We start from the raw sequence: 27,484 nt of genomic DNA, 5'->3' as shown, positions 1-27,484 counted from the left end.
TTCGTGAATTGCAAGACTATAATATTTGCTCTGAAAAACGATCTCGAGAGTTTTCCAGCGATTAAAAAGAAAATCGATTCTTTGTGTTGTATTTGTGTCATTCATGGGAGAAGTTGGTATAAAGGTAGTTAAGTTAAGGTAGAAAAGAATCAAATTCCCTACATCTATTGCAATCTTTCAACCCTATCTTATGTAACATGCAACAAAGAATTTAAATTTACATTAAGGAACGCTAGATATAAAAAAATACCGATTAGTGACATTGGAGACTTATTTTTGCGTTTCCCATAAAAACTATCATGCACTTTTTCCCAAATCCTCTCATTTTCTCTTATGGCCGAAGTTCAATATAAGAATATTCAATATAAGAAGTGATATTAATATCAAAAAAAGATAATACCCTTCAGCATGTTGAACGTTTAACTTTCTTCTATGCATGAAATCGACGGAAGTCCACAAGTCCTTGCCAAATATTGTTTCAGCAACTCTATACAGATCTATCTCAGCCGTTCACTGGACGGAGCGAACCTTCCTATAAATACAAGTACTCGAAGTTGCCCAGCACATTACCTCACTGCGAGCCAGGGGCCACTCCCCGCCTAAACCGATAACGATTAAACACTGTGAAAGTATTGGAAGGTAGACTAGACTTCAGTGATGCTGTGTCGCTTTTTTGAGTGCTTCAAGTGTTTTAGCTATTAAATTAATAAATTGTATTTTAGTGATAAAGTTTTTGTGTTTCAGTACGACTGAAGAGTATAAATATGAAGGCGTTTAGGACAGTTCTGTTGTGCTTAGGTAAGTTAATCTATACTTATAATAAATCTGTAGAAAGGTCAATTCTGTACATGAAATATATTTTCAAAATAACTATCAGGGGATGATTAGTGATCGATACTGATGCCAAAAATGCAATCAGTAAAATTTTTGTCTGTCTGTCTGTCTGTCTGTCTGTCTGTCTGTCTGTCTGTCTGTATGTTCCTTATAGAAACAAAAACTACTCGACGGATTTTAACGAAACTTGGTACAATTATTCTTCAAACTCCTGGGCAGGTTATAGGATACTTAGGAATTCCCACGGGAACGGGAATAAGCGGGAAAATCCTTTTGTATGAAAAATCTAAACCGCTTAAGTTATACGCTTGAAATTTGGCATGCAGGTACCTTAGTAAACTTAGAGCTTAGTTACAACAGGATATTGCAAAATTCCCACGGGAACGGGAGTTAGCGGGGAAAAAACATGAAGGGGGCAAAGCGGGATCCACGCGTACGAAGTCGCGGGCGGCCGCTAGTTTTATTTAAAATACAATATTTATCTTAAAGCTCTATTTAAAACCACATTGAATCAATTATCATGATAGGAAAATTACGCTTTTTTCAGAAAATACAGACTTTTCTAAACTCTACATTCACTAATTTATTTCTATTTAATAATTATATTATTTCAGTAATCACTCTTGTTACTAACGTAATGGTTGCATATCATAATAATATATTAAATACGCGCACTTTATTTTAATTAATACATAATACAATATTTCATTCATAATTAAATCAACTTGAATAATGTTAAGGCTCTTGACTTTCCTGTTAGTAAAATAATACCCGAATACTGAGATTAATTTTATTAATATTAAAATTTATTCAAGAAGACACTAAAAGCCTGTGAACGAATGTACAATACACATTGAATTTCAGAGGCAAATAGATATAAGCTTCTGAAAGTCTGCTTGAATGAAACTTGAGTAACGGTTCAGACTTTTATCAACGTTTTCAGTGAATTTGAAAGATGAATTTTTGAGCAAAGGTTTTCAGCGGTCTTTGAACAGAATCTAGAATGATTCAGTTGATCTTTCAGGTTGATTTGCAAGTCTTAAGCTTAGAATATTTATTGCCTATCTCTAAAACTAAGTAACAAGGGAAAGTTGAAACATACACGTATCTAAGTCATAACTTATTAAATTAAAATAGAGCACTATATTAACCCACATTCTCTTATTAAATTATTTCATGACACCATATTAACATTCTTACATAGAGGAAATTAATAACCTTATTTATGAAAAGAGTTATTATTTAAGTATTACATAAATCAATTACTTTAATTAACAGTTTTAAATGTCCTATATTTATTATAATTTATGAAACCAATCAGTCGTAGCAAAGTGGGTTAATAAATCGCTTTTTATTACGGTGAAGAGAATGCTTAATTATTTTTATTGTTGCGTAAAATACAATTTAATTATTGAACATTGATGTGTTCGATGTTTGTTAAAAAGATTCTTTTGTTGCATGTTATTGGTTTATTGTATAATAATTCATGTAACGCGTATTTCGGAAGTTGATTTTGTATTCACGCAAGTTTTAGTTCCTCAACGTATTAACGCGTTACTACGTAACGTTATTTGATAACGATAGCGTTGCGGTTACCATATTTAGTGCAATGAATGGTAATTATGAGCGTTTTGTTAGCGGAGTGTGATCGCGAAACGCACGGATGGCGTCGATTGTTGGTGGGATGTTTTTCATTTGCTTTTTGTGGAGATTAGTATCTTTGTCAACTTTTCAATGGTTTCTAATTGACAGATTTTAAAGGTTTTGTTGAGAATATTAGAACCTAACTACTTTTATCGTAGATGTGTAGGCTGTAATTGATATTTTACAGGAGAAAGACATTAACTTTGGATTGGACTTAGGTTTTACTTAGCTTGATTTATTCAGGACTCATGAAAATATTGTCTACTAACAGAGAAAATAAGTACTCTAAAGATAATGCAGATCATAATAAATGATCATATAGGTCCTACTTCAATCGAAAATTTCGTAATGCTGTCTCTACCATACGTGTCCTTCTGAAAACCTATATTATTCAGGTAAAACCCTAGGTAGACGCTGAAAGCTTAAAACCCAGAAAAATCAAGTCAAACTCTCTAAACACTAAAGGCTGAGCTTTGAACAAGTTAAATATCCTCAATCCATATTCCAGGCACCCTCTACGTCGCCGCCGCTGCCCCTGTCGCCCGCGAAAGCGCTCCCCAACAGGCCGAGTACGAATATGACTACGAGTCCTCCGGCCAGGTCCAAGCACAGGAGCCCCAAGAGTCTGCAAGCCATTACGACGCTTATATCCAGGACGTTAAGGCCGCTGCCACCGGCGACAACCAGAAGAAAGGTTTCAGCAGAGGCAGCGGTCTGAGGACCATCGCTGTAGGCTCTGCCAATCAAGCGAAGACAGCGCTGGGTAACCAAGCGGCTGCGGCGTACCAGGCGGCGTATGTAGCGAAGAACACTTTAGCCCAGTCAGCGGCTCAGGCTAGTGCGACAGCGCAGGCAGCGCTGGCTGGAAAGCAAGTGATTCTGTCGGGGTTGGAGCAGCAAGTCAGAGACGCTAAGGTCGGCCTGCAAGGAGAAGAAATGCAGCTGCAGCAAGCTAAGAGAGCAGCCCAGTCCGCGGCGCAAGCGGCTCAGCAAGCTATGCACCAGGTGAGTTTAATTTAACCAAGACTTATAAACTAACTAGTCTAAAACACGTCCTCTGTAGAAGTTATGAGCCCTCTAAGCTTAGCTATATCCCGGTAAAGCTCAAGAAAGTCTACCTACCTGTCCGAAAAAAGGCATATTCCTACTTAATTATGATAAAAATCTACTTGAAGAAGACTTTACTGAACTTCAAGTTTTTCACAATCAGTTAAGATCGATTACATTTGTCTGTTTGGATCAAAACATCGATGTTTCTTATCATAGTAGAAGAAAATTACTATTTTGCTCTTACTTTTAAATGCGTGTCATTTAAACAACTTTAGCTAGACAGCAGAAACGAGGTTTTAAAAGGTAGGTACAGTTTAATAAGCTCTCTACCGAAAGTCAACTAGTAATCAAACAGAAAAATCAATTGCTACATGCCTACTTAGCTACTATTTTTTCGTGTGTAAGAACTATTGTCATTCCCATAATACTGCTCTACTTTTACTTGTATTGTAGCGTAGTGAACAAAATTGATTTCAAATTGTTTATTTTGCGAAGCGAACTTGCAACAAAGTTATTGGTTTTACATTCAATTCAACAAACCGTTTAGCAACATCGTCTACAATGCTCCAATTTAAATAATTTCCAATTAATTGTAATTCAAATCATACGCAATGTAAACTATAAAAAGCTTGACAGTGATCTCATTTCGAGTTGCATATTTTAAAAGAAACCATCGACTTTTTGTTGCTCGTTTAGTTCGTGAAAAAATCGCAACGGCTTACGTAACACTTAGATGGAGTCTGGTGATGAAAATGACAAAACAAATAAGTGGATATTGGTTAGAAATAATTGTTTACGTAAGTCTAATCGGTCCAGTTCCTACAAGAAATCGTTCGATTTGACCGTGTTGCTCTTTTTGGTCTGGAAAATGGGCAGTTTTATTGCAGCTGTCATTTTTAAAAAACATTTCGCAGTTTGCAATTATTTGAAGTTCTGGTTTACCCGTTTTTGCAACGCTGCAGACTGCGTTATCATAAGTTGTAGAGTAAAAAACAATAAAAAAAGCCAGTTCAAGGTAGTTTGACAATGACCCCGCTAGTCATGTAGTTCGTTGTTTCGATTTGATTACGATTTAACATTTTCTTTGGTTGATCTATGTTATAATCGGATATTATGAAACTTACGACTGTTACGCTAACGCTATTTCAGATTTTCATAACTTGAGTGAATAATTCATGCGATATAAATAAAATAATCGTAATGGTTGATCGTAATATTGTCTCATTAAATGACACAAAATGTTACTAAATTCCAGTTAATTTTGGCTAACATAACTTAAAAACATTCAATTAGTACATCAACGCAGATAAATTTTCATATTTAATATTACAAATTGGTCTAAGCATTGTTGTTTATTTAGACATTAACCAATATTGAATTGGATATTGCTGTTTCAAGCCTTTTTTGCGGAGTTAGTGACAGGTCACAGTCAAATTGCAACCGCCATTCGACGCGCCATCGGTATTGCAGTCGCAGGCGCACTTGCGACAATTTTCGCAAAACAACTGTCCAATGTTGAAATCACAACCAGTAAATCGATATTTTTTCCAAATCGATAGCCTTTATTTATTTTGAAGTATCGCGCGAGAATCGTGCCAATAAATTTGGTAGGAAGTACAAATCTCCTTGACTTAATACACTCGTGTACTTAGTTAATTATTTATTTGTTTTGTGCACAATAAATCAACACTATCTGATATCTATACTTATAATAAATCTGTAGAGAGGTCAATTCTGTACATGAAATATATTTTCAAAATAACTATCAGGGGGTGATTAGTGATCGATACTGATGCCAAAAATGCAATCAGTAAAATTTTGTCTGTCTGTCTGTCTGTCTGTCTGTCTATCTGTCTGTCTGTATGTTCCTTATAGAAACAAAAACTACTCGACGGATTTTAACGAAACTTGGTACAATTATTTTTCATACTCCTGGGCAGGTTATAGGATACTTAGGAATTCCCACGGGAACGGGCATTAGCGGGAAAATCCTTTTGTATGAAAAATCTAAACCGCTTAAGTTAGACGCTTGAAATTTGGCAAGCAGGTACCTTAGTAAACTTTAAGCTTAGTTATAACAGGATATTGCAAAATTCCTACGGGAACGGGAATTAGCGAGAAAAACATTTGTATGAAAAAATCTAAGCCACGTAACATAGACGCTTGAAATTTGGCATGCAGGTACCTTAGTAAATTTAAAGCTTAGTTACAACAGGATATTGCAAAATTCTCACGGGAACGGGAGTTAGCGGGAAAAAACATTTGTATGAAAAAATCTAAACCACGTAAGATACATGAAGGGGGTAAAATGGGATCCACGCGTACGAAGTCGCGGGCGGCCGCTAGTATGAAATAAAAAATTAATAATTACCGCACGTTACTAGTTAGTATTTTTAAATTAAAGTATTTATTGGAGGAGATTTAATGCTATTTGTTTATGAAATCTAATTTAATTTGTCCGCTTAATAACAAAATGACGGGATGTTAGTATTTTTATAATTACTTAGTTATAGCCAATTTAATTAATGTAATACGCTGATTAAATAAAATTACACGCGAAATTTTAAAAGTAATATTAAGTAGGACCTACATGAGTAGCGTTTTATGCAAGACCTACGTACCTAGATAATGAAATAGAAATGTCAATGTCTCGTGGTTAGAAATTGTTTCTTGGAATTTGATCCTCGACCATGAGATAGTTTTCCTTCCGTTAATAATACGGTTAGGTAATTCATATTCCCTTTCATTGATGAATCAGTGGCTAAGACAGACGATGTGTAGAGTCTAGTAAAATTACCGTTGTTTATTACATTTTTAGACCTGTTTAGTTTGCTCTACCACATAGGCATAGATTTAGGTATTTGGAGCTATTGATAGTGCCTTGCAGGACATCGGTGTCTCTATATTGCAGGCGCTTGATTTTCTAGGATAAATCTATACGAGGACATGGCGAAGTATTTAGGAATACTTAAGAATCGAATTTTACAGTGTCATAGTCAATGATCCTAAAAAGGTGTCTTTAGCTTCGGCTTGTATTCTACGAGTCTCTATAAGTACTACTGGTAATTTGTAATCGCGCGTAATATCGGGTCGGCCTCTGCTTTTAATAAAGATGTAGTAAGTGCTATACTTTTGTAATGAAAACAACAATTCAACAAGTAATTAAACTTATTTAGGCTATCAACTTCTCAAGGTCGTAAGCAGTCACACGGTTACTAAACATTGCTCAACTTTTTCAAATTAAACCGGCACCGATCGACCGTTTAATTTTAAATCTTCTGATGCAAAGCTTTGTTGTTTTGCGACATTATTATCGAAATTGGAACACATTCACTCTTTGTTCAATTCTTTCTTATTTCTTCGTAACCAGTAGATAGGTTAACAAATAATTTAGGTAATAGCATTTTATAGGTAGTTCTCTTGCACAACCATTTCACTTAATGAAATTTTTGGAAGTTTCATTCAATGCCTATTGTAATGAAGTTTTCCGTTGTGTAATTTATTTGTTAAATAAGTTCCTTCGATCGATTTTGCTCCATTATTAAATAAAAATCTTAATCATTTAACCATGAAAATTCATTGGTTTCCGGTTATTCTATTAACGTATCTGAGCTGTAACAACATTGGTGTCAACCAAAGAAATAATTTACCTAAATAAACTTAATTTAGAAAACCACACAAGTTAATTTCCCATTAGGTAGATAGGTAGTTACATATTTTTTAAGACCAGGGATTCCTGCAAAAGCAGTTTTACTTTTGATGGAAATTGAAGCCATGATAGCCGAACGGTGAAGGGGTCGGACTGGCCGACTCGTCACCCGAGGAACGCGGGTTCGAACCCCGACCGCTTGACTTTTGTGGTGAGCCCAGTTTGTGTCACGCACAAACGAGCTAGTACGAGGGGCCAACGCGACGGGGCTATTAGTATTTTGTGTACCCAATGATTACAATTCTTTAAAAAAAAGGTTCGGATCAGGAGGAGTCTGTTAATCAACAATGCCATTTTCTAGGTGAACGTGATCCAAGCTGCCCTGAACGCCGCGCAAGCCACCTCAGAAAACGCCAATGAAGCAGCGTCCCAAGCTGCCGGTGAGCTCGGAGCACAGACTGCCATGGTCGGCGCTGCACGACAGAGACTGCAGACCCTGCAGGAACAGCTGCATGGAGTCAGAATCGACTTCGAGGCCACCCAATCTGCTGCTAGGAAGGCTCAGGTATGTACAATAGACCCAACTGAAGAATAAGGGTCATGGTCATGCTGATCGTCTCAGCAAGCTGCTCTGGTTCAGGATTTTGAAGCAGCCTAGCTGATCTAATACCCGGGTAAAGTATCTTGGGCAATATTTTGATTTTCATCCGAAGTGTGGCAAAAGTGCTGCTGGTCATAGACAGGCTCCACTGGTTCTAGATGCAGTTTAGATTACAATAGTCGGGAGTGAGTTCGAAGCTGCTACCAAGATCTATGCTTAGTAGAATCAGGTAAGTAGCACGTAAGTAGGTATTAAACCATATGCATATTATAGATATTAAACTGTGTGTGGCCATGTTCCGATTTAGGTTTCAAATTAGTACTGCTTAGTGCTCTTACAACTCTTTTTTCACTAAGTTTAAAACTAACTCCGTAAACTCTTCAAATGAAGTTACGTCATAGTCCAGGAGTCTAGAGAAAAAAAAAAACTAACACATTTAATTTTTTAACAAATCTATTATGGACAGGCATATTCCTCTTGTTAATAATTGCATGTTTTTGCTAAACAGGAAGCAAAGAACGAAGCAAAGGCGTACATAATTGAAGATATAAGAATAACCATGTACTTCTAGTGAATGATTCTAGCTGGGGTAATCTATAATAAAAGGCTGATATGATGAAAAACTTTCTTTCATTTCTCAGTTTTTCATTTGAATACTTTCCCCCATTTTTACCAAAATATAAATTAAACATTATTAAAACAGGTAGGTGTTTGACCCGTAGATAGGATACACATCATTATAAGAGTTCTGATACCCTCACTCAATCATGAATCTTTACATTATTTATTTATGTCACAGGCGGCGGCCCAACAAGCCCAAGCTAACGCCGCGGCAGCGGCAGCCAAGGCAGCAGCAGCTGGTCTAGGAGGTCAGAAGGACTCCTCCCACGAAGGTACGGTTTATGAGGAGTACCAGGTCGTCCCAGCGTCAGAACAGAACAACAGCCAAGAACAATATTATACTCTGCAGTCGGATTACCACCACTAGTAGCAATAAGGTTTTAGGTGCACCAGGCCTGATTCTGTGTAGAGTTCTAAAATTGAATTTATTATGAGAGAATAATTTACTTTTTAAATTCTTATCCTTGTATTAGGAAATGATGCTCTAGACTTGATTTACCCAGGCATAGATTCTAAGCTGTGATTGGTTGAATTGCAATATTTAAACAAATCACAGACTCGAATCTAGTCAAGTGCAGATTCGTTTACGAGCGTCATTGCTTAATACGGGACTTAGATTAAGTCAAATACTCTCTGTCTTTAACTCTCTAATTCAATTTTTATAGACCAAGCACAGTAATCGGAACCTTATGTTCTAAGGTTTCAACTTTTTCAGTTTATTCGTTAAGTTTCTGATAATTTATTTAATAATAACGCCGAGTTGCATTTTCAAAGTGATGCGAAATAAACTAGACAAACGTTGGACCTAAGAACTAGATAAGTAATAAGGTTATTTTTACAATAGGATTTCAACCTAATGATTAGCTTAAAATATTTATTTGATAACTTTTGAGTCCTATTTTAATCTTAACCAAAATCTAGGTTTTTACAAAGTGTAAATAAACTATTTTTGTTAACATAGCTAATTTTTACAACTGAATGTTGTTAGTCTTTTATATTTTTGAATGTTTTTATACCTTTTTATATTTGCAGTTTATTTATTCAGTTGTTAATATTATATTAGGTGCTTACATTTTTGTATAAGTATAATTTTTTTATAGTTATATTGCAAAAATGGCAGCACCATCGAATTTGGCACGCAGTCACCACCATCACTAACATAGTGCTAATATTTTGCAAAATTAAGTGCGATGTCTCCAAGCCATAGTGTGCTACAAATAAAAACCGATGTTTGTGTAAGAAAAAATAAAAGAGTTTTGTTAAAACTGCTTATTTTAATACGAACTTGACGAACTCTTGACTATTTCTGACACTGGACTATTCAAAACTGAAACTAAACTTAATAATAAGTATGTTGTCTATCTGATAACATGACTCACAGAATCTGAGGTTTATTTTCTCTTAACATACTCAACTACTTTACTTATCAGTTGGTTATCACTCGACTTGTTCTGACTTGACATCTCACTTAATTCTACTATGACTTGACTAACATTCATCCCTAACATTAATTAAGTACCTCACCACCTATACAATATTTACCTGCAATACACGATTCCTTAACACTAACACACTAAAGTATTATAGAGATTAGATAGCTATGAAAACCAGAAAAACCCTTGCAATAACCTTGGCGATTTTGAGAAATATTAAGATAATATAGTCAAAAAGTTCTCTACTGTACCTATAGTCAATCATAGAAATATTACAGGACAAAATCATTTTAGAATTTAAAGACTAGGTTCGACTCCTGGTCAGGTGAATTATGAGTAGGAACGAGAAGGAAAATTAGTTTTATATTTCGGCTATTTGCTTAGTAGTTCTCAGTCTTACAATCCAACTGATAGGACCAAAGCCTAGTGAATAAAACGGTAATTAACATAATAAAAACTCACGTAAACCCCGCTTTCATCACTCACTTTTCTCGCCTTCTAACGAATCGAGGAGATTCGTAAAGCGAGTTGTTTCATTCTTTCAGAGGGGTCCAGCGCCCAGGTCCACTACGAGACTCAAACCTCACAGCAAATTCACCCCAATCATGAAGACACCATACCCACATTCGACAATGCACTCGAAAATACCTCACTTAAGCCCATCGTGCTTGACATTGACCCATACGCAACAAAACCAGCGCACTTCAAACCAGTTGACACAGTGGAAATAGAGATTTTACCAGATCCATTTGCTTTTAACCAGCACAAAAGCACAAAACCTCGAGCCTTACCGGTCAAGGCATTTAACGTAAACTACTTTGCGAATAAAAAGTTACAAAAACTAACAGCCAAGCCGATAAAATTGTTAGACGCTGATTCGTTCGAAGAAGTGTTTCCCGATGATTATGTAGATCTGAACAATTTTTTCAAGAAACAAGGAATATGGTCGCAAGGAAGTAAATGGTGGTAGGTTGTGGGGTCTTTATTAACGTATAGTTAAAACATTTCATCTGCCGTATTCTAAAGTAGATCTAAATCACCTAGCTAGAATATTATTTTATCCGAATTGCTGATAAAAGTGAGCCTAAAAATTTGTAACTTGGAAAAAGTAAGATTTATTTATTGACGAATCAATAGATAGCAATAGTTATTCCAGTCAGATTAATTTACACTCGAAACTTTTTATGTAGGCCTAGGCTTATTTAATTATGGTGGAAACTTAAACTCTTTCTCATAGTCCTTGTTCATCAGAATAATTAACACAAACGTTTAAGTGGACAATAGGTAGTACTTTTATTCGGGCATCATTGAAACAACCCCTACGTGGATAGGGTAAAGAAAAGGTGACATTATTTTTTGCAGAAGTTCATGACGCACCTGCTGAAGAGGCTGAGGAGGGTGATGAAGAAGAAGAGGAAGACTGCGAAGAAGAGAAATAAATAACCAAATAGTAAAATTAATTGCCATTAAGTTTAATATTTTAGTTTTATACATCTGTTAAGTTTGAAATAAAAACATAAAAAATAAAATCGTTCTACATTTTATTAGCAACTTGCTTCGTAAATGTGATACTAAACGTCAATGTCACAGGTCAATGTCAAATGTCAATCAGTTTTTATACGTTTCATTTCACAAAAAGAAAAGAATTCAAGTATTTTTTAAAAACGACCCTTTATTTTACATTAAATAACAATAAAATAAATTGAAAACGAATAATTATCTTATAATTTACTTTTGATTGCATAGATCGGAAATAGATTTGTAGTAAATAAATGCTTTGTTTAAATTAAGCTTACAGCCTTAGATTATATTAATCTAAGCTTACAGCTGATAAGTTTTTTGACGTGTAACGAGACGTAGATTCATCTGTCATTCAAAACTAAGGTCGACTCGTGCGATACACGTTGAATTTGTTTTAATTTTATAAACAAAAATGTCTGTTGTTAAGAAAAAGAAGCACGTTTCTAAAAAGAATAAAAAGGCATGGAGAAAATATTGTGATATCAATGATGTAGAAGAATTCTTAGAGGACCAGCGGCTGGAGGAAAGATTGGGGTGAGGTTATGTTTATCAATTTGAAACTCATTTTTGTTCCTTTTGACCTTTGAATATACAAAAACAGCTTATAAAATTCAACTACGATACAATTAAAAACATAAACGGAAGATGCATAAAAGTAACTGGACATAATATCTACCTCAGTACTTTTAAAAACACCACATTTTTTAACATAATGAAAGTACCAAATTTACTAGTATAGTACAGGATATAACTATACGATTCATACACTTAATCACTGGAGTTTAAATTATTCTCAGCGATATCAAGAACATAATAAGTACTCAACAATTTTGTGATCCACAGTTCTTATGAAACAATTTCTAATTATCATTACTGCTTATTTTAGAAAGTTTGACACTAAGCCAGACAGCGAGTTGTTCGTAGTTGACACACAGGGTGATGAAAATACTAAAGCAAAAGAAAAAACAGCTGATGAGACTGCAAAAGTCGTGGCTAAGCCTAGATCAGCCAAGGAGAGGAAACGTCTACAGTTGTCACAGACACCTAAATGCTTCGAAGTTTTGCTACCTACTTCTAAGGTAAACCTGATGTCTAAATATCAACGAACATAATAAAAATGTGCTTAAAAATTAAGTTCCAAATTGATCACTACTTTTTTATAAAATTGTCAGTCAAAAATTACTTATTTTGTGGTGAAAATGCATTATCCTAAGTCATTTTCGGTTCATCAGTAGATACTAGATAGTACATTTTGTATTTTAGTCTGTATCAAGATAAAAAATTACATAAACTCTTCATGGACCAGTAAAAAAACCCAATAGAAACCTAATTTAGTCTGCCATAAGATTAAATTAAGTATTTTCTTTTAGGTACAAGACCCAAATGCAAAGAGGAATCACGTCAATCCAGTGGGCTCCAAACCAACGGCTCTCAGTAAAATAAATGAGAAAAAATGCATTGAAACAGGAAAATTCCAGAAGAAAGTTGAAGTTGCCAGGAAAAATAGAAAAATTGCTCTGGATAAAAAAAGGAAGACTAAAGCCATTAGAAACACATTTGATTTGGACTTATGGGGTCAAGACTGTAAGTTGAATATTATAGATCTTTTATTGATCATCATCATCATACAATAAAGACTGTCATCATTTTGATGATGGTACAACTTACTTTGTGCCCAGAACTTTGAACATGTGTTTTTTGTTGTTTCAAAAAGTTCTTATTCCATTGTGATCAAAAATATTTTATCTTTGAAATATCTGAATTTGATAAGACAAAATGATCCCTCATTTCATACAGTTTTGATTGAACTCATTTTTGTTAAATAAAAACACTAATAACTCGTCTCTCACATTTTACATTTGCAGTGCCAGAAGCCAAAGGTATCCCCGAAACGCTATGCGAAGAGTTTGTTCCGACAGAGGCACAGCTACACAACGTTCCAACACAGAGGAGGTTGCGGCCCAAACCACCTCTACCGAAGACTGTGGTTACCAGATCAGCTGTGGACACTCCACACCCAGGCATCAGTTATAACCCTAGTTTTAAGGTATTTACTATTTCTTTATGATCAATTAAGTAATGATGACTTAAAAATAACTTACTTTTTAGGTAATCACAAATTGTCAAATCGTTTATAAAACTCTGCTGACTATAAAATTATTTATTAAAATTCGGCCACTTCTCATCAGAAGCCAGTAGATATGTTGTGTCAAAATTGATAGGTATAAGAGCAAAGTATACATATTTAGGGTGTCTAAAAGTGTTCTGAAAAGGGCCTACATACTAACAAAGAATGTTCGTTCGTTCGTTCGTTTCAGCCAAATGACGTCCACTGCTGGACAAAGGCCTCCTCCAAGGTCCCCCACAACGAACGGTCCTGCGCTGCCCGCATCCAGGCTCTTCCCGCGACCTTTACCGTCGTCGGTCCACCTAGTAGGAGGCCTGCCCACGCTACGTCTTCCAGCCCGTGGTCGCCACTCGAGAACTTTCCTGCCCCAACGGCCATCGTCTCTACGAATGAGGAGATCCGCAGGAGAACCAAAGTAACCGACATAGCAAGCAGAATTGCTAAAATCAAGTGGCAGTGGGCGAGGCACATAGCTCGTAGAGAACAAAGAATGTAACAAACAGAAAATATAGTGTAGGTAGGCAGGCCTCACACTTGGTGGACAGAAGATCAGGTGAAGATTGCAGGAAACACCTGGATGCGGCAGCATAGGACCGGTTGTGGTGGAAATCCTTTGATCAGCAGTGGACGTCATTTCACTGAACAAACTAATAAAGTTGGATTTTGAATATTCCCAGGAGCACCAAGAGTTGCTGCAAGAAGTAGTGCAGCACGAACAGAAGATGATGAAACGCGAGGCGCATTTGCTGCGCGTCACTAATGGCATGTTCAGGAAGGTCACGCAGGAGCAGAAGGAGGTAAGGTTTTGATGAGGATCCTACCACTACAAAGAGGTTAAATATTAGAGCGGATTGTGTTTAAAACATTGCTGATTTTTTAGATATTTTGCTGAATTTTTGGTATTTGGAGCAGATGATGGTGAAATTACGTCACTACCGCTCAAAACTATGTCAAACTATGTCATAGATCGTTTTATCCACGAAGACGCGCCCCACCAATTTTTGGTCAAGCGAGGCGCGGGGTGCGGGGAGTTTGATCCGAGCAATCCGAGCGTCATTATTGTAGTGTGCGTGTGCACTCATGAATGATTTAGCGTGTACCGATAACACTCAAACATTAGCGTAAGAAAGAATAGTGGGGCAAATGTATTAATCAATTCATGACTTGTATCTATTTATTGAGTGTAGATTGATAGACGACGGTTATTAAATCCGCGTTGTAGAACGAAGCTCAACTATGTAATACTTATTTTATTTTATTATTCTGTGGCTCAACACTATTCTGTGTTGAGCCACAGAATAATAAATACCCCATTCTGTGAGTACGTAGAAATTTGTCCAATGACCCCAAGCTACCCATCCTTATCGCTCGCGCGTAATTATATTGCTGTCGCGCTCGCACACTCACTTCGCGAGCGATAAGGATGGGTAGCTTGGGGTCATTGGACAAAATTCTACTTCTACGTGCTCACAGACCGGGCTTTACAAGATAAAAAAACTAAGACTGACTGAATCGAGTTTCTATCGCTGGTAATACGGACCTAAGAGTTAATTAGTTAATCGTTATCCTATTAAACTTCAGAACCAATGGCGTGAAGAGATGAGCGTCGGTCTGCCCCAACCGCACAACCCAGCTAACGACCCGTCCGACGAGTCCGACAACGAATATAAAGCGGTCAACCCGCCCGTCAAGAACAAGAAGAAAGACCATAAGGCTAGAAGGAAACAGCGCGAGCAACTGGAGGAGAAAGAACGGCTGAAGCGACTCAAGATTGACAAGAAGAAGATCACTGATTTGTACAAGTAAGTGATAGTAGAATAGAAATTGTTCTTTAGCACAATATGAGTGCGACGTCGACCCACAAGGTGGACCGACGACATCATAAAGGTAGCAGGAAGGCGCTGGACGCAGGCCGCTACCAACCAGGTAACATGGGAAGCATTGGGGGAGGCCTATGTGCAGCATTGGATGTCCTATGGCTGAGATTATGATGATAATGATGATGCTAATTCCGACGAGTGTGGAGCGGTCAACCCGCCCGTCAAGAACAAGAAAAAAGACCATAAGGCTAGAAGGAAACAGCGCGAGCAGTTGGAGGAGAAAGAACGGCTCAAGCCGCTCAAGATTGACAAGAAGAAGATCACTGATTTGTACAAGTAAGTAGTAGTAGAATAGAAATTGTTCTTTAGCACAATATGAGTGGGACGTCGACCCACAAGGTGGACCGACGACATCATAAAGGTAGCAGGAAGGTGCTGGACGCAGGCCGCTACCAACCAGGTAACATGGAAAGCATTGGATGTCCTATGGCTGAGATTATGATGATAATGATGATGATAAGTCCGACGAGTATGGAGCGGTCAACCCGCCCGTCAAGAACAAGAAGAAAGACCATAAGGCTAGAAGGAAACAGCGCGAGCAGCTGGAGGAGAAAGAACGGCTGAAGCGGCTCAAGATTGACAAGAAGAAGATCACTGATTTGTACAAGTAAGTGACAATAGACTTACTTGACTTAAGGTCCTATGTCCCCTAGATGAGGCAGAGGGCGTCCACAACAGTCCTCCATCGCGTTCGGTCTTGAGCTTCGCGTTTGATCTCGCTCCAGGTCTTGTAGATTTTCTTCGCCTCGTCTGCTACAGTGCGCCGCCAAGTTACAAGTAGGTAAGTGACAGTTGAATATAAATTGTTCTTTAGCACATAATATACTTCCGACGAGTACAGAGCGGTGAACCCGCCCGTCAAGAATAATAAGAAAGACCATAAGGCTAGAAGGAAACAGCGCGAGCAGTTGGAGGAGAAAGAACGGCTGAAGCGGCTCAAGATTGACAAGAAGAAGATCACTGATTTGTACAAGTAAGTGATACCAAGGTTTTACATTAATTTATCTAAAATAAAGTAGACAATGTTTACAACCCCATCCGTTAACTGCGCACCAGGTGGCCGTGACGTCACATTACGCTCCCAACGTACTGTACTTGCACAAAAAATATTTTTAAGGCACAGGTAAGAGACCACCTCACCAGGTTTTAATTTTTATTATAGGCTACTTAATAAATAATACAGTATTAAGATTTCAGATAGAGCAAATCTTGATCTAAGTTTAGAACGAGTTTTTCCCCCAGCAACCCCCTCTTATTGACTACTATTTATTTCTAAAACATTATTATCGTTATTAACAGCATAATATTTATAATTAAAACTTACCTAGATTTGCTCCTGCAGTAGCACCAGCAGTATTCCCGCCTTATTATCACAAAACACAACACTTCACGAATTTTGCCTCGACACGTCCGTCTGCCGTGGAGGTCGGATAACGACTGACTGTCTTGTACTCGAATCGGCATAAAGTAAACGAGCGAATGAGTAATTGAACTTGAATGAGTGAACCGAGTGAATGACTGTACTGAGCGAGTTACTGTAATCTGACATTTTAGAAACTTGAATTTCTTACAAAAAGATGCGGGTATTTTTTATAATAAACGTTTTTTTTTATTAAATAATTATCTTACCTACATTTTATTGAATTTACCCGTATAAGCTTTCCTCTCCACTTTAAAAACTAAAAAAAGCTTGATAAAAAGGGACTAATTTCAGTTCCAGTGAAGGTAGAATAGTTCTGCGCGATACCTGTCTTGGAACCCGTAACGTTTTTAACTTAACGGTAAATAAAATAAGGTTCATTTTCGTTCCAGGCTCCGTCAGCTCCAATCTTCGATAAAGAAGGCAGAAAGCACTCAAGCTGAAGAACGTACCAAGCGTGCGACCAAAAAGACCATAGAAGAAGCGACTGCTTTACCAGCTCTAAGCGCTCACAAGACGCCTAAGAAGGAACCAGACTTCGTCGACCCTGAACTATTGACAGGGGATTTGAGGAAACTCAGATCTACAAGTAAGTTCCATTTGAGTCTTATGTATAGTATTCACTAGAGGTGACTATCTTGTGACTCGTGTCTTTCTAGTGTTATGCACGTAATGTATTGTAAAGTAATCAAACGTCTAGGGACTTGTGCGAACTTTACAGTGGCCCCGTGCATTCGGGAGGATTTTTGTCGTGGTTAATACAAGACTTAACAGTGGTGGTCATAGTATGGTGCCTTGTGAGAGACCTACATAATTATTGTAACTAATGACGGGCCGATACCACCTATAACAGTGTATATTACTTTATCTGAGATGATCATTAATTGTCAATAGCGCTATCAAGAATTATAGTTCTTTTAAGAGTTGTTTTTAGAACAACATTATCAAAAGCTTTAGGCTATTTATAGAATCATAAAAATGCGTTTTAGTTACTCTACCAAACGACTTGCAACCTAATTTGTAACACCATAACTTTTATTTTCCAGCGAACCTTCTCCGCGATCGCTTCGAGTCTCTCCAACGCCGAGGCGCGCTGGCCGCGTCCAAGGTCATGATGAAGAAGAAAAGGAAAATCAAGAGTTACTTCAAGGCTGGCCACAAAGTCACGGAGAAAGACATTGAGAAGTACACCACCAGGAGTGCGGAGAAAAAGTGACCTTTTTACGTGGTGTTAAGGTGATAATAATATGTCAGTTGTTGATAGATAAATAAAAATATTTACATGTACATATTTTTTCTTAGTACACCTTTCATTTCTACTTTCTAAAATAATACACTTTTACACACAACATCATATGCCTTAACAAAGTCAGTTTGGTTTTTCGGGTGTTGGTGAAAGAAAAAATATTTATTTTTTATAAAACTTTACTGTAAAAATCTTAACATATTTTACAATTATACCTAACCATAATCTACTTACAAATATATTACAGCAAATTGTGGCAGTTTAACAGTACATAAGTCTAGAAATAAAATTAATGTAGGTAACTCAGTAGTTTTCAGGTAATTTTTCCATACAAATAGGAAAATATTATTTAAAAATCTCTATATCTACGTCGAATACAAGTCTAATACTTTTCATAACAAAACATAATAAGTTAGCTACATGTTAACCTAAAGACCGAATGTACACGTATCAATAACTTTACATTTTGTATAACCAATCACTTAAGTACGAGTATGTATTGAAATGAACATAATATAAACGAAATATTGATCATGTAACATCAGGTCGAAAGCAATCATCAATGTCCCCAATGAATGAACATTGAAAATCATGATGATCTCGCAAATTTTGCATTCAGTACCAAATAAAAACAGCTATCTACAAACATCACAATTTTAGTTATATTTTTGTTTAGGAATTGTTAGAAATGCACGTACTTCTTACTTAAAAAGTTTACTAAAATATTTCATACATAATATAAATTTTGTTTAAAATTACTGTTGAGCAAAACAACTCCTAAACATCAATATAAAAAACCAATTACTAACAAAACAAAATTTGTTGACCCTCAACCCCATCTAGCGGCGATTGTGTATAAAGATCTTAATAGTTCTAACGCTCTGGTGTCAGAAGTACCTTTTGAATCGACGCTTTGTTCTGCAGTCCTGGCTTCAGCTTTCGGACTGTCGACGTATGGCAAAGCTGTTGTGACTTTAGCTTCAGCCGCTGTAGTTCTTGAATGGAACCTCTTAGTTCCCCTTCGACTGGCAAACGTAGTCTTGACTGGTACTGTTGTAGTCTCCACCACCTCTGTGGTAGTCCTTACGGTTTCAGTCGATGTAGGGTTCGACAAGGAGTTAATCGCGCTGGGGTCAAAGTTCAAACTTTTGCCTCTCCTATCGCTGACGTGTGATTTCTCCTGTCTGTCAAATCGTTCAGGCTTTCGATATTCCGTAGATCTAGCTTCAATGTCTGATGTTGTCGTTTGATATTCCCCTTGCTCTTGTTCCTTTGCGATTTCTTCCATATCCTTCTGTGAAACGGCCATCAGTGCTTCTAACAACGCTCTCTTCGATGCCTCAGCTGTAGTGTTGTGATCGTCATCGCAAGTCTGAACTAAGAGCAGAATCAGTCTTCTGACCGTCTTTGATTTCGTTTTCTTCATAACGTTCATTAATTTCTCAGTGGTTGTAGCGTTCATACCTCCCATGATTTCCTTGGCTTTCTCCACAACTGTGTCTGTGATTGCGCTTAGGTCTTGTGCTGGCTCAGTTGATGTTGGGTTTCTTAGGAGTCTTCCGAATCTGTCTCCTTCCAGTCTTTCTTGAGTGCCAGGTGTGGTTAACTCTACATTGATTGTAGGTGACACAGTTTGTTCGTTAGCTCCCGTGTAGTCAGTTGATGGGACAGCAGTCGTACTTAGAGCCCAAGCGTTCGTCTGCCTTGCGACTTGCGATTGTTGTTCAGGACCTGAAGGACTTAGACCATCGTTCAGGGTGATGGGATCAATCACAGTACTCTGCCAGGCTTCGAAAGTGCTCCATTGGAACTGATTGGTCGTCTTTTCGCTGTCAGGAGAAGTAAACACGTCACTGGATACAGGAGATGGCGTTGTGCTAACATCTAATTCTTCAACTTTGATTGTTGTACTTGCCTGAGTTGTAGGCTGTGCAGTAGTGGTTACAATTTCAGAAACAGTAGGTGCCTCAAGATCTTCTGAAGGTTTCTTTACTGTGCTAGTTTCCTCAAGTTGAAGTTGTTTGCCTTGCCGCAAACTGTTGCTTTGAGGAGCAATGAAAGATTGACTGTGTGCCCTCTGTAATTCCTCTTCGTTTTCCAATTCAACGCTGTCAGTCTCAGTGAAATAAACTGGTGTGGTTTCCGGAAAAACTGTGGTGGTTCTTATTTTTTTGCTTTCGAATGTGTTGTCAACTGTGCTTATAGAGGGTGCCGCTGAGGAGTCGGATGCATCAATTCCCCAGGCTGTTGGCAAGTTCGTCACTTCAACATACTCGTTAAGAGGCTGAGAGTTGGTGGGGCTAACTCCTGTACCGTAAGGTGAATCTAGAGAGTTATTTTGGAATCCACCGAATTTCGGTACTGCGTAACTATCTTCAGTCGTTGATACTAGGTTTTCACTAAAACGGTTAGCCAGTGTGTTAACTTTAACAGCCACAGTATTCGTAAACTGCTTAGGAGTCGTGGATTCACTTGGTGAAATTGGAGTAGATGCAGTAGTGTAAGACGCGGATATCCTATCACAACATCTGAACGGGCTTCGTGGAGTAACAGTAGAGAATGATGAAGGGTTAATTTCAGTTGTGTATGGTTTTGGAGTAGTAGTTAAGTCGTCATAGACAGTTGGGTAGTTAGTAGCTAGTATGTTAAGTGCCTTGGGATCTCTCAATGAAGGCAACGCTGGTCGGGTTTTGATGTCGTCAGAGAATCCTAGAATTTCGTCATCGTCTTCATTGACTGTAGTTGTTGGTTCGGTATTGTAACCCTCTTCAGTCGTTAAGTATTCGCCAAATGAGGGCTGGGTAGGTCTGATATCGGAGAGGACCTTCCTGAATTGCACAGGGTCTTGCAGATATGCTGAAAGGGCATGAGTGAAGACTTGAGCTAGTTCTCTAATCTGAGGGGAAGTGGCAAGAGGATTCTGACTTTGTTGAACACTCAAATCTTCGGCAAGTTCATTGTAAGTTCCATTAGGGTCTAGTTTCAGGTCTTCGAGAAGTTCAGAGTTGTCGTGGCCATGACCAAAGAGACTGCTATATTTGTTGAGAGTGTGGCGGCTGAACAGCCCTGGTAATTCTTCGTCGAGCGGTTCGTATTCATCAAATGCTGGTGTAGTGACCTCGGCATCTGGGGTTTCTGTAGTCGAAAGATTGTCTAGTGCAGTAGCGTAGTAAATTGCAAGACTGTGCAGAGTTTTTGGAGTTAGAGATGGGGGAACAACAAGGCCTGGTCGGTTTGGCAAGTCCCCATAGTATTTCTCAGTTTCAGTTGACAAAGTTGCTTCAGTAGTAGATCCATAGTTTCCCAAATTCAATTTTCGAATCAACCTCTCTCTTCTTTCTTGGTACGGTTCTGTAGTTACCTGGATAGCTGGAGTAGTGCGTGTTTCTTGCCTGTCGGATGAGGCTGTATCAGAAGCATACAAATTCAGACTCCTTGTAGTTTGCGGTATTTTAGTAGCCGATTCGTATGTGTCTTTCGTTTCGATAGTTACTTTGTTATGGTAATCGTTACGGTCGTATTGGTCGCTTCTGTCAGTGGCTTGTGAGATTTTCTCAGTAGATGTAGCTATAGTCTTGTTCTTTTCCTTTTCGAGGAAGTCTTTAAGAAGCGATATTCCTGGTCTTGTGTAGGGGTCGCGCCTTTCCTGGTTCGGTGTAGTATAAGGTTTGTTGTAGGGTACAAGGGTGGATCGCTTAGTTGTAGATTCGCTGGCCTTTTCAGAAACTTGCTCCAGATTTTTATCACGGAAATCGTACAAAGTTGTCAGATGATGGTTAGTTTTCGGCTTGTTAGATTTGACTGGCACATTGGGTGTGTAAACTGGGTAGGGGCGGTAGTTCTTGTTATTGTAATCTTGCAAGAATTGTCTGTTATTATTATTGGCTGCGAATGAAGCAGTTTCGGCAGCAACTTGCATCTCTCTTATGCTGTTGTAATCGATAGCTGGGGCAGCCGTGGTCGGTCTGTAAACAGGTCCTTCTGTGAAAGATGATGAAGTGCTTCTTGAAGGGAAGTTGCCAAAGTTATTCGTGATCAGCTGCACCAAGTTCTTCCTCCTCTTTTCAATTGCTGTGGTGGCTTGAGTCCTTTGAGTAGGGTTGAAGTTGGTAGTGTCGAAGAGTGCTTGGAAGCTCCTCGCTGTTGCCTTCGAGTTGATGAGAGCGTCTCCTTGGAGTCTCTGCCTGTGTCTGAGCAGCCTTTCAGTGGTGCTGGGTACATTGACGGAGGCTCTCCTCGATTCAGCTCGGACGTTAGTGTCTGTGCCAATTTGCTGGAGATCAGGGTTCTTGGTCAGGCTCTGGGTGATCTTTTGGGTTTTCTTTTGTTCGTTGGAGTAGTATTCGGCACTGGACTCGTAGAGCGCGGGAGCAGACGCGCAGTCCACCTTGAACCACCAGTCACAGATTAGGTGGGACTGGCTGAAGATGGTACCGTTTGGACACAGGAATGAGATTTTGCGGGATGTGTCACAGATGTGGAAAACCTGGAAGAAGAGAGATTGAGATTGTAAGTACCTATACAATTTATAGAATAGGTATGCAAATGTCAAAAAGAGTGGAGAGAGAGATATAGGTTTGTAACCCGTTCACAAACGATGCTTGCTTATGTGAAGCAGCAAATCGAACGCACAGCGTTGAATAGAGCTGTGTGATTGGTTCGTGTGTGCGTGTGAGTCCACGCGCAATGTGAGACCTCATAGTAATGTTTGTGAATACGGGCGTAAATATTGCTGAATTTCCTTACGGGCATCTAATGGAGTCTTAAAAAGTAGTATTGGTGATGATTACTGATGAAGATGATGATGATGATGATTACCTGACAGTCCGTTTCCAAGTCAGCGTAGTAGCCGGTCGGCACATTCTTGCAGTTGAACCCTGTAGCCGGTATGTTGGGATACGCCGGGAAGTCGACGCCAGCCTTGCCGATTACTCCTGAAAGTTAAAATTGGCATAATTTAGTTTGGAATGTATGATTCCCAAAAATAAATAAATAAATAAAATAAAAATGAAAGGAAGGATTTCTGCTATCAATCAAAGATCAAAGTGAGATGTGTTCTAGATGAGCTTTTTAAAATCTTAGTACCAAAATAAAATTAAAAATTACCATATTTTTTAGTCTGTAATATAACAGAATAAACTAAGGGTGTATAATAACCAGTCAGTATATTTCAGCTTAGATCCTGTGAAAGGGCTTTATCTTACAGCAAAACTAAAAAAAAGTAAAAGGGCTCTATGTTATAGGGTAACTCTTATCATACAAGGTATTCAATTCTATAGGTAAGGCGATTATCACACTGCACCGCGCTGCACCGCGGTCCGCGTGGCGACATATAACGTATCCCGCGCGCAAACGCGTTGTCAGTGTGCGCCGCGCGTGTTTTCTGTACAAACTGAGGTACTTGCATATAATTATTAAATCTTTCGTCCCGCGTACCGCGGCGGAGCGCGGTGCAGTGTGATAATCGCCTTAGTACGAGAATATTTCCTCGCGAGGAATCTTAAAGTCGCGAAAATCGCCACATCTTCCCTGATGTAGAGCGTTAAGTTACTTAAATTGCTAAGAAAAACTCGTAGGTCATAATTGAAAAATTATTTTTTAAATAACCTATCCCAACCTCTCACTGCACCAATCTAGTACGTATTTACCTTGATGCTCTACCACGTCGAGGTCGGGCTGGCTGTCGGCCGGTATCAGTCGCTTCACCAGCGCCCGCCCCTCGGTGTAGTGCTCAAAGCCGGCTGCGCCCATCGCCTGCGCTATCACTTGGAGGCTCTCAGCGCTGGGCGCCGGCTCGTAGAGTTCTGCTGAGCGGGAGGTGTCCTGGAAGAAGGTTGGTAGCAGGTTAGAGCAGGTAGAGACCAGGATCCAACAAGCATCTTAACTATACCCGACGGTTTTTTGACATGTCAGTGAATTTTGTGCGATGGGAATTCTATTGTTAAACCGGCAAACAGTACGTCGCTTCCCTCTCTAACTGACGTATCTGTCATTTTTTTCGAAACTGAGTTATCTACACCATCTTAATCAATTTTGCAAGACGAATCGATCCGTCTAATCGCCTGAAAATTTTGCAAAATGTCAGTTACGTCAGTTAGACAGGCAAGCGACGAGTAGTGAGTGACTGAGTTTGTTGCGACTAGAGATTGCACCGGGCCCGGGCGGGCCGTGCAAACTTAGGTGCCATTTTAGGCACTCTCCGGCCCGGGAATCCCTACTAGAGATTGCAACCCGGTATGTTTTTCAAACCGGCCGGGCCCGCTTGCATTCCTCGCTAAGCCGGGCCCGGTGGGTGGTTAAAAGGGCACGAAGCCCGGGCGGTCTGTAGATTTTGACGCTTCTTCTCAGCATTTGCTTAATCTCGAAGCGCTTTGGTAGGGCAAAAAAATAAAATTAAACATGCAAAGGCTCCTTAGGACCAATTAAAGATTTTCAAGTAATTTTAGGCAAATAATGATATTTTTGAGACCCTGCCTGTGACATACGGAAATGCCATTTTTACATTTATTACTCAAGCTTTTAATTAAATATTGGAAATAAGTAAGAAGAATCAGAAGTTGTACCTTTCGGCGTTGTGCTGGTCGGCGAGCTCCATCACACACGTCTGAAAATCAAATATTCTCCATTATTTTTTCTGATCCAATTGATATTTTATTTAATGGAAAAAGGTCTAAATGGGCACACATCATTTCATCAATAAAACCAAACTATGTAGTTAGATTCCTACTTAAAATATGCTCTAAAACTGTCTAAGTTAAACAAAATTGTTAATTCAAGATATAAATTGTGTTGTAACGTGACACGTTGTATTAGATGAAATTCTTAGGTTCAAATACTTGACTCTCATAGAAATAGAGATGTGTAAGTACAATGTGAATTTATTAACATATTATCCAAACGATGAAAGGGCATCGAAGTGAATCAATTCGTTACACAACACCTTGCTGGCTTTCAACAAAAGATCAATCTAATATACAAACAGATATAATCGTACCACTATTGTGACCTCATGAATTCTAATGTAACAATAGGACCTGTGTATCGCTTTCTTCTGATATCATATCAGATGTGTGATGTAACTAAATAAATGGAAAACCCCATGTTGAGATATGGTAAATGTCATCATCAGGTCATTTGTTAAGTCTACATTAGGGATGTTATGGATATGTAGTTTCGGTTATGGATACGGTTACGGATATAGGAATAATATTATACCGGTTTCGGTTACGGATATTTTTTTATTTCGGATATCCGAAAGTCTGTGCTTTAGAATGAAATTTGCAATAGTTGTCCAACACGCTTCATTCATGGCCGCACACTTTACATAGAATAAAAAGGAATTAAAAAAAAAGAATTGATATTATATGGCTTTGTAATGGTAAATCAGGCTGTTATGCCTTTACATATAATGCTATACAAAAAACAATTTAAACTGCCTACATCCGAAACTATCCGAAACTTTTAAATCGGTTACGGTTACGGTTTCGGATATTTTTTTATTTCGGATATCCGAAAATTTCGGTTACGGATATCAATAACATCCCTGGTCAACACTGCAGTAGCACGAGCGTTTATGATTTACTGGAATCAAATGGGATATTTACTTAGCCTAATATGGGTATCTAATCTACTACCCACGCTACGATTGATGGAGCACATAGTAAAAGTAGTTTCAATTCAATCAACTATTTAATAGTATCATCTCTAAATGGAATCGCTTTCAATTCAATAGACTATTTATTTTAATGGTCACTTTTTGATCAATCACTGCTCCGTTTTGGCCAAAACTTATCGTGTTGCTTATCAAAAGTTATCTGTGCATCTTAAAGACTTCGAAGAATACTAGACAGGCTGTGTGCTAGTGTAGTAAAAATGTGTCACAAATGTGTGGTTTATTTAAGATACCTGTTTATGTATTTATTTATAAAGGAAGACCAGGGTTTCACTTTAAATCGCATGCAGCTCTACATAATCCCAACTAATATTATAAATGCGAAAGTAACTCTGTCTGTCTGTCTGTCTGTCTGTCTGTCTGTCTGTCTGTCTGTCTGTCTGTCTGTCTGTTACGCTTTCCCGCTTAAACCTCGCAACCGATTTTGATGAAATTTGGCATAGAGATAGTTTGAGTCCCGGGAAAGAACATAGGATAGTTTTTATCCCGGTTTTTGAAACAGGGACGCGCGCGATAAAGTTTTTCTGTGACAGACAAAATTCCACGCGGGCGAAGCCGCGGGCGGAAAGCTAGTACCTATTAATATTTATTTGTCAGCCCAATAAAGCGATATAGGTAACTGTATGTAACACAAAGCGGTGTAACGACACATTTTAGAAAAAAAAACGACTTTTTTGGTCAAAATGTTTAAAGGGCATTACTAATTCTCATAATTCGAAACAAGGCATTTTTTTTTTATAAAATTGGCCATTAAAACCTTTGCCGGTCTTGCAGAATCAGAAGGAGGTAAAAGACCATAAGTTCTTTACCCACTCACGATACTTGTCAACGACTTTGTAAGGTATATTTCAGTAGTATTGTACTTACTTTAGTACCTTTCTAGTAGTACTTAGAAGTCTTTGTCCATCTGCATTCATGAATCATCGATCACTATGCTTTCACTATGGCCACAAAAGCACTATTGTTCCGCGCATCATCTTGCCTATCTTAGATCGATATTCCCACACACAAATTGGAAGTGGTGTATAATTATGTGTTCTAGGTACCCTGTTAGAGATCTAGGTAGATTGTAGTCAAGCGTATAGATTACAAGACAGTTTATTTCTTGGAAGTCTCTCTTACTCGGTTGTTCAACTATGTAGGATATTAAACTTATGTTAAATGCAATAATCTTGCATAATGGAACTCTAAAAACTTACTTTTAGGAAGTAGAGAAACGAAATGTTGCTTTAGAATTTTGTAAAATTGCTGTTTAATGATAGACTGTATGTAGATTGCTCTATTAAAATATAATTAAACACAATCTCATCTAGTATAAAACCTATTATAGGTTTATTTGCTTGACTGAAAAACATAGGTACCTAGCGTTAATTCGCAATGCAGACAAGGCAAATCTTTAAGTGCTTTTAAAGGAGACTTAAATATGCACAGCGACGGAAATAATTATAATCGAAATTAAACCGAATTGAAAAAAAAAAGATTATTATGTAGGCACCTTCCTCAAAGGCCCGTATTAGCAAACGACGCTCAATAATAGTAGGCATATACCTAACAGTCAAGAATGGATTCATACATAGGATTCATAATATTATGTTATTGTGTAATTTACACATTTGTACATAGGTACATTTACACATTTGTGTATCAATATTTATACTAATTTCAAGCTCGATTCTTTATTCGACGCGAGTGTTTTGCATACGGGTTTATGTAGATAATGTACATAATCTTGTTCACTCTATAATACGAGTAGATATTGATCTAGGAAGTTACATTATCTAATAC

At 38.1% G+C, this 27,484-nt stretch overlaps 3 protein-coding genes across 4 annotated transcripts in view; 2 read left to right on the top strand and 1 right to left on the bottom strand.

The window, feature by feature from the left end:
* Positions 1 to 564: 564 nt before the first annotated feature.
* Positions 565 to 9,621, top strand: LOC114354692 (tol-Pal system protein TolA). The gene is made up of 5 exons (XM_028307206.1): positions 565 to 639; positions 745 to 798; positions 2,987 to 3,483; positions 7,539 to 7,742; positions 8,578 to 9,621. The coding sequence occupies exons 2-5, from the start codon at positions 765 to 767 to the stop codon at positions 8,764 to 8,766; spliced, it is 924 nt and encodes a 307-aa protein (XP_028163007.1). The 5' UTR covers positions 565 to 639; positions 745 to 764; the 3' UTR covers positions 8,767 to 9,621.
* A 2,072-nt stretch (positions 9,622 to 11,693) lies between these two features.
* LOC114354697 (ribosome biogenesis protein NOP53) lies at positions 11,694 to 18,068 on the top strand. Its single transcript, XM_028307210.1, has 8 exons — positions 11,694 to 11,887; positions 12,240 to 12,432; positions 12,724 to 12,937; positions 13,219 to 13,400; positions 14,159 to 14,278; positions 15,063 to 15,283; positions 17,174 to 17,370; positions 17,828 to 18,068. Exons 1-8 carry the CDS (start codon positions 11,766 to 11,768, stop codon positions 17,995 to 17,997), a joined length of 1,419 nt encoding a protein of 472 aa, XP_028163011.1. The 5' UTR covers positions 11,694 to 11,765; the 3' UTR covers positions 17,998 to 18,068.
* Positions 18,069 to 18,503: 435 nt separating this feature from the next.
* Positions 18,504 to 27,484, bottom strand: part of thw (chitin-binding domain protein thawb) — a 94,725-nt gene continuing 85,744 nt past the window's right edge. For both annotated transcript variants that reach the window (XM_028307201.1, XM_028307200.1), the window contains exons 5-8: positions 24,591 to 24,631; positions 23,676 to 23,850; positions 22,846 to 22,961; positions 18,504 to 22,513 (exon numbers count right to left, since the gene is read on the bottom strand). In XM_028307201.1, the coding sequence (XP_028163002.1) occupies positions 18,857 to 22,513; positions 22,846 to 22,961; positions 23,676 to 23,850; positions 24,591 to 24,631 (3,989 nt within the window). In that variant the 3' untranslated portion in view covers positions 18,504 to 18,856. The remainder of the gene's footprint in view (positions 22,514 to 22,845; positions 22,962 to 23,675; positions 23,851 to 24,590; positions 24,632 to 27,484) is intronic.

The sequence above is a fragment of the Ostrinia furnacalis genome, unplaced genomic scaffold, assembly GCF_004193835.3.
Source record: "Ostrinia furnacalis isolate ACB-3 unplaced genomic scaffold, ASM419383v2 OfSCF2106, whole genome shotgun sequence".
NCBI classification, from domain to species: Eukaryota; Metazoa; Arthropoda; class Insecta; order Lepidoptera; family Crambidae; genus Ostrinia; species Ostrinia furnacalis.
The sequence above is the reverse complement of the archived record's forward strand: the minus strand, read 5'-3'. Positions and strand labels throughout refer to the sequence as shown.

Bases quoted from the DNA above. Each gene is read 5' to 3' on its own strand.
- LOC114354692 (XM_028307206.1), top strand. From the start codon at position 765: ATGAAGGCGTTTAGGACAGTTCTGTTGTGCTTAG. The intron at 3,484-7,538 runs GTGAGTTTAATT...GCCATTTTCTAG, and splicing joins CTCAGCAAGCTATGCACCAG to GTGAACGTGATCCAAGCTGC. The intron at 7,743-8,577 runs GTATGTACAATA...TTTATGTCACAG, and splicing joins CTGCTGCTAGGAAGGCTCAG to GCGGCGGCCCAACAAGCCCA.
- LOC114354697 (XM_028307210.1), top strand. From the start codon at position 11,766: ATGTCTGTTGTTAAGAAAAAGAAGCACGTTTCTAAAAAGAATAAAAAG. The intron at 12,433-12,723 runs GTAAACCTGATG...ATTTTCTTTTAG, and splicing joins TTTTGCTACCTACTTCTAAG to GTACAAGACCCAAATGCAAA. The intron at 12,938-13,218 runs GTAAGTTGAATA...TTACATTTGCAG, and splicing joins GGACTTATGGGGTCAAGACT to TGCCAGAAGCCAAAGGTATC.